The sequence below is a fragment of the Coregonus clupeaformis genome, chromosome 28, assembly GCF_020615455.1.
Source record: "Coregonus clupeaformis isolate EN_2021a chromosome 28, ASM2061545v1, whole genome shotgun sequence".
Lineage (NCBI taxonomy): Eukaryota > Metazoa > Chordata > Actinopteri > Salmoniformes > Salmonidae > Coregonus > Coregonus clupeaformis.
In genome coordinates, this window is record NC_059219.1 from 22,556,082 (window position 1) to 22,563,074 (window position 6,993).

General features: G+C 42.1%; 1 protein-coding gene across 5 annotated transcripts; it reads left to right on the top strand.

Moving 5' to 3' along the window:
* Nucleotides 1–1,284: 1,284 nt before the first annotated feature.
* Nucleotides 1,285–5,543, top strand: LOC121557992 (leucine-rich repeat-containing protein 3). 5 transcript variants are annotated; one of them, XM_041871441.2, is made up of 4 exons: nucleotides 1,285–1,395; nucleotides 1,491–1,554; nucleotides 2,558–2,647; nucleotides 3,763–5,543. In XM_041871441.2, exon 4 carries the CDS (start codon nucleotides 4,079–4,081, stop codon nucleotides 4,877–4,879), a length of 801 nt encoding a protein of 266 aa, XP_041727375.1. In that variant the 5' UTR covers nucleotides 1,285–1,395; nucleotides 1,491–1,554; nucleotides 2,558–2,647; nucleotides 3,763–4,078; the 3' UTR covers nucleotides 4,880–5,543. The 5 variants fall into 5 exon arrangements, with proteins under 5 accessions (XP_041727375.1, XP_041727376.1, XP_041727373.1 ...); XM_041871442.2 differs by lacking the exon at nucleotides 2,558–2,647 and adding an exon at nucleotides 2,678–2,722; XM_041871439.2 differs by having other exon boundaries at nucleotides 1,285–1,554.
* The last annotated feature ends 1,450 nt before the right edge of the window (nucleotides 5,544–6,993 follow it).

Below are 6,993 nucleotides of genomic sequence, written 5' to 3' on the forward strand. Positions count from 1 at the left end.
TCCAATGTTTCCCACAGTTGTGTCAAGATGGCTGGCGGACTATTCTTGAGACACACAGGAAACTTTAGAGCCTGAAAAACCCAGCAGCGTTGCAGTTCTTGACACACTCAAACCCTGATCTGTTTCATCTGTCTTTGTGATTGTCTCCACCCCCCCCCCCTCCAGGTGTCACCCATCTTCCCCAGTGTATTTATACCTATGTTCTCTGTCTGTTGCCAGTTTGTTTTGTTTCGTCAAGCCTACCAGCGTTTTCCCCCTTGCTCCAGTCTTTTTCAAGTTTTCCTGGTTTTGACCATTCTGTACCTTGTCACACACCCCTGGATTATTGACCTCTGCCTGTAGTACTATCACATTTCAGGAGAAGACTCAGGCGCAGACAGTATCGAAGTAACAAACGTTTATTACAAAAACAGGGGGCAGGCAAAATGACAGGTTGAGGGCAGGCAGAGGTCAGTAATCCAGATCAGAGTCCAAAAGGTACAGAATGGCAGGCAGTCTCAGGGTCAGGGCAGGCAGAGGTCAATAATCCAGGGTGTCGTGACAAGGTACAGAATGGCAGGCAGAATGGTCAAAACCGGGAAAAAGACTGGTAGGTTTGACGAGACAAAACAAACTGGCATCAGACAAACAGAGAACACAGGTATAAATGGGGATAATGGGGAAGATGGGCGACACCTGGAGGGGGGTGGAGACAACCACAAAGACAGGTGAAACAGATCAGGGTGTGACAAAACCGGTGTGCCTGGAACCTACTACCATGCCCCATTCAAAGGCAATTAAATATGTTGTCTTGTCCATTAACCCTCTGAATGGCACACATACACAATCTATGTCTCAATTGTCTCAAGGCTTAAAAGTCCTTCTTTAACCTGCCTCCTCCCCTTCATCTACACTGATTGAAGTGGATTTAACAGGTAACAGCAATAAGGGATCATAGCTTTCACTTGAATGAACCTGGTCAGTCTACGTCATGAAAGAGCAGGTGTTCCTAATGTTTTGTACACTCAGTGTATATTCCATATTGACCAAGTGGATAATGTCAGAAAATTATGACCAGCAGCATATCGCCTAAATAGTAAACATGTAATTACTGTATATCATTTGATGTGAGCAATGTATGCAATTATATTGCAAACACATTTGCAAAAGTATTCAAAAATATTGCAGGGATGATTTACGATGAACTGGGAGAGACACCTCAGTATAACGCAAAGAAAGCAAGTGGAGGAGGTCCCAAATGGATCCAAATTGTCCAATACGCGCGCGCGCAAACAAAACGAGGTTTGGAAGTATTGAGGCAACCGGCACACATACAGTGTAGCGTAGAGGAGAATCAACTTTATAGTACCTTTTATTTCATATGACAGCAACAAGTGAAGGCGTTGCGATGGCGAAGTGAGTTATACCAACTGCGCTCATTCGATTTTCGGTCACTCTCTACTCGATACTGATTCGTTTGTTGGTTTGCATTTTACTTTACGTCGATGAAGCAACTGTATAGCCTTGACTGGACCATACTCTTATTCTGAAAACAATTCGGGAGGAAAAGACAAGGTAAGTAGTGGGACAGACTATTTATTTATTTATAAAAAGTCGATATTATTTACATTTTTTTTATTTTTTTATTTCTTTCCACGTCTTTTTAGCTTATTCAAAAGTACAGTCCTATTACTTTTTAGACTACAGAAATCATCAATTGAGTTGGATAGGAAGTTAAGCTCGCAAGTTAAGCATTTCATTGCGCTTGTGCATGTAACAATACAACTTGCACTTGAAATAAATGATAATACCTCCGGTTCTTCATCATCATTATCACTACCACCACCTTAATGATGACCATTAGACTTTATTAACAGTGCCTCTTTACAATGCATGACACGATTCAGAAATTAAAATAAGAACGTACTTTCTCTACGTGAATGACCTCATTCATTCCGAACAGTGAGTCGCCTTGTTAAAACTGCATATGTTTTGCTGCTTGCGAACCACTGGTAGCCTAATTGTACCTATGGTAGTACTGTATGTCGTGATAAGGATACATCTAACGTTTAGGTTTCTGAGTCGCCCTGGGTTACAGAGAGAAAGGAGACACTCTGTCCGCGGGCTATATATAGGCTATATACTGTTTGATGTTTTGGGTTCAGTCGGACATGTGGGCTAACTATGGCTAAATGAAGCTGTGGTGTCTAGCTAATAATGTGGTGGTAGACCTGTGAGGATTAATGGACTTCAAACAGGCAGATAGAGACCAGGACATGTTGGCTGAATGCTATGGTTTCCCTTGAGGTTGTTGTGAGGTTATAAACCACCTTTGACATGAATGAATGCTGTGCCAACATTTGGAGAATACAAAAAGTCACTGTCTAGGGAATTTTGTCAGCAAATACGTATCAAATAAATAAATAAATAATAATACAAATAATAAAAATAGGTATCAAATGAAATGGAATGTTGATTCACAGTTTCTGTTTGGTCTATGTAAAAGTGTTGAATTAAAAAAATTCAATGAGAAAGATTCCTCAATGATTTCAAATGTTCTGGGAACGTACTTCAACAGTTGTACAGGAGGCTTGCTGCCGTGAAACTCCATGGTCCGTAATTGGGAGTAACCATCTGGAACTATCAGAGCAATTCTATTATTACCAGGGTAATGTATGTTCTCTATTTATACTTTCAGGGCAAGGGACTGGAGACGGGAGATACTCTCTCTGTGTTCAGCACTGTAAGAAATGGGAGTATAGTCGCACACCATACAGTACAATATCAATCAAATTCAATTAGACCACATTTTTGTGTCGTTTTTTTTTGTTGCTTTGGAACATTGGTGCTGAACTTGGATAAAATAATGTTTCCCCTTAATGCATTATCAATACCTATTTTTAACAGATCGAAATACAGTTTTTTGTTTTGCAGAGTGTCATTGATCAAGGATTTAAAAAATAATAATACCTTTTCAATGTACTGTTTTTCAAAGCCTTTGTGCAACAAGAAATCAATAGATATGATTTCTACCCAGATGGAATCACTGAAGATATAAGCATGGGCTTCTCTCATTACTACGGCTCAAACACTGGCTTGTCTCATTACTACAGCTCAAACATTGGCTTGTCTCATTACTACAGCTCAAACATTGGCTTGTCTCAATACTACAGCTCAAACACTGGCTTGTCTCACTACTACAGCTCAAACATTGGCTTGTCTCAATACTACAGCTCAAACACTGGCTTGTCTCACTACTACAGCTCAAACACTGGCTTGTCTCACTACTACAGCTCAAACACTGGCTTGTCTCACTACTACAGCTCAAACACTGGCTTGTCTCACTACTACAGCGCAAACACTGGCTTGTCTCACTACTACAGCGCAAACACTGGCTTGTCTCACTACTACAGCTTAAACACTGGCTTGTCTCACTACTACAGCTCAAACACTGGCTTGTCTAAACAGTTAAACATGCTTGTCTCACTACTACAGCGCAAACACTGGCTTGTCTCACTACTACAGCGCAAACACTGGCTTGTCTCACTACTACAGCTCAAACACTGGCTTGTCTCAATACTACAGCTCAAACACTGGCTTGTCTCACTACTACAGCTTAAACACTGGCTTGTCTCACTACTACAGCTCAAACATGCTTTGTTATGTTATCTACCCAGGACTTCACAGACTTACAACAAAAGTTATTTTCCACTAAAGGGATAATTAAAGAAATAGGCATGGCCTGTTTCTCTCTTTTAATCTCTCTCTCTCTCTCTATTTCAGATCCCTTGCCTTCAGAGGACTGAGTGATAGGCCGTCCTCAACCTCGTGCTATGTCTGGATCTAAATGACATGCCCTCTCCTTTCCTCTTCTGTCTAGTTGGAACCCATCTTTTGTATTCCTCCGGACTGTCTTTGGTCAAACTCTATAGTCACTTCACTGGACTCCAATGGATGGATATGGGGATGAAGCCAGTGGGTTATTAAGCTGGTACAGGATCAAATGATATGTATATGAGTAGCTGCTGTGTACCATCAATAATCATTGAAACCTGCTCTGGAACCGCAGGGATAGTCAGGTTTGTTACCGGCTGAGCTAATGGGGCCTCCTCAGCCACGTTGGCAAGCCCTGCTCCCTTCTTCTTCCTGTGTCTCCACTTCCCCCGTGAGGACATTGTGTCTCGTGGTGGCCCTCATGGTCGTCACGGCAATGCCGTGCCCCAAGAGCTGCCACTGCTCGGAGAAGAACGGCGTGGTGGTGCAGTGTGTCTCCCGGAGCCTTGACCAGATCCCCCCAGACCTACCGGAAGACACCGTTGCCCTACTGCTCTCCTCCAACCGGATCAGCCACATCCCCAACCAGGCCTTCAAGGACCTCCGCCGCCTCAAGGAGCTGGACCTGTCGCATAACCACATCGAGAGTATCGACGCAGGGGCCTTCCTGGGGGTCTCCGAGGGACTCCGCTCCCTGGACCTCTCCAACAACCAGCTCCGCAGCGTCCCCAAGGAGGCCTTCGCCAAGCTGAGTGCTCGTATACGACTCTCCAACAACCCCTGGCACTGCGAGTGTTCCCTCCAGGAGGTACTGAGGGAGCTAAGGCTGGACCCTGAGACGGTCAACGAGGTGAGCTGCCACACCTCCATCCAGGACGAGTACGCTGGCCGGCCCATCATCCAGATCCTCGACTCTGGCATCAACTTCTGTAACTTCCACCACAAGACCACCGACGTGGCCATGTTCGTGACCATGTTCTGCTGGTTCGCCATGGTGATTGCCTACGTCATCTACTACGTCAGGCACAACCAGGAGGACGCGAGGAGACACATGGAGTACCTCAAGTCTCTACCCAGCTCCTGCCAGATCAGCAAGGACTTTGACACAGCCAGCACTGTGCTCTAGCAGTGGGCTATGTCTGGTGGCAGTGGCAGCGGTGGAGGTTATGTCTATGGGATAGTTCACACAGTGGCAAACTTGCAAGGTGTATGTTTCTATTTGTAATGTGAAGACGTGCCATTGGACTGCACCTGCCCGTCTGCACGTGCCTGACCTGCTCGCAGTGTGCCTCGATTTGTCAGTGCAGTCAACGTGCCCCCTTTTGTGTCGACTGTTTATGAAGTCATGGGGTCGATACCTTTTGAGATTTTGGACTGTAATTTTCAGACTCAATTCCGACCTACTTTTTTGTAGACTGTTATAATTTTTATTTTACAGTATTTATTGTTTATTGGGAAGACCTCTATTTCTCATCGTCATATGTTTTCCCAACAGGAGGATTTAATTAGAAATATATAGTATAAGTCTCTGAGAGTGTCTCCGTATTGATTTGGTTGTTGTGATTGGTTGTAGTGCTGTACCGTACTATTGATCTAGTCATTATGATTGGCTGTTACACTGGACTGAATGTTCATCTTGTGCCTTCAAGTGCCTAGAAACAGTAAACAGTACCTCAAAACCAAGGCACTGTGAAAGCTAACGTCGAACTACAAAATCTCTTTAAAGCTAGAATCCTTACCCACTGGGCACAGATATCATTTCAATGTCTAGTTTTGATTGAATTTTGGTTGAGTTGTCAACTAATGTCAATTCGACGTGAAATCAACAAAACATTTCACCATGTCGTTGGATTTAGGTAAAAAGTTGGGCGAAAAAAATACAAAATTCCCTTACGTTGATGACTTTTTGCAAATCTAATCAGTTTTCCACGTTGATTCAACATCATCACATAGATTTTTGTTTTTAAATTACGTGGAAACAACGTTGATTCAATCAAATTTTGCCCAGTGGGTAGCTGCTACATCCATTGTTGGACTTATAAATTAATGATAAATACCCATTGATTTTTAAAGAATATATAATGTATAAATGCCTCATGAACATATAAACCCAAAATATACACTTTCTTTGCTTCAATGTTTGTAAACAAGGTAAACGTAAACAAACACTGTAAAGCTTTATAACATGGTTAAAACATGGTCAGTCCTTATATCCATAGCTATGAATTTGACAGTGGTTACATTTCTCCAGGCTTTTTACCAAAACAGAGGAGGGGTACCACTTTGTTATTGTTTTAACTGCAGATTCTAGCTTTAATGTGTAATGTTAAATATTTTAGTTGTTGTCAAGGTTGTTATGAATCATTTACCATTACTCATTTTGGCAATCAATGTGATGTCACTTGCAGGACATAAATCTTTAAATTCTCATATCGGGGCGGCAGGTAGCTTAGTGGTTAAGAGCGTTGTGCCAGTAACCGAAAGGTCGCTGGTTCTAATCCCCGAGCCGACTAGGTGAACAATCTGTCTGTGCCCTTGAGCAAGGCACTTAACCCTAATTGCTCCTGTAAGTCGCTATGGATAAGAGCATCTGCTAAATGACAAAAATGTAAAATGTATATCGGATTTAGTTCCCAAACTGTCAAACCCCCTTCTAAAGACTTACCTTGATCGATGCAGATGTTGCACCAGAAAGTCTATGATGACCAACAGTTCAAAGTAGCCTATACTTCCTCAATAGTGTATGTGTTCTGTATTGATTTGGTTTGTATTTTTTGAATCCCAGATTGTCCCTTCAATGGTATGTGGTGTAGTTTATGTTTAGGAGAGAGAAAAAAATGAAAGGAGATTGAGAAAAGGAGACATTTTAGTATTGTTTTAGTGAGACTTGTGTTGAAAAGGAGAAACATAGTGTAGCCCCAGTGGATATTTCTTGATCTTGTTGCGCTGGTCTCTGTTTCTAATTATTTTTAGCTAAATAGTTGTTATTCAAGCGTTGTAATTTTTATATCTGAAATAAAAAGGGCTCTAACTACCAGTAAGCCTGTTTTGTATCCGTCTGTCTGGAGTAGTTTCAAATTCAACAGGAAGTTTGTAGTTTCTGAATACCCTGATTATTTAGCATATGCAATATAATTCCTACACTTCCTTTTTATGACTGAATTTATGATGAGGTTGTCCAATTTTCTTCTCTCTTTCCAATGACATGGTTGAGTGCACTTTATTGTGGTGTATGGTAAC

What these genes read in the sequence shown, in the direction of transcription:
- LOC121557992 (XM_041871439.2), top strand. Translation starts at nt 4,079, where the DNA reads ATGGGGCCTCCTCAGCCACGTTGGCAAGCCCTGCTCCCTTCTTCTTCC.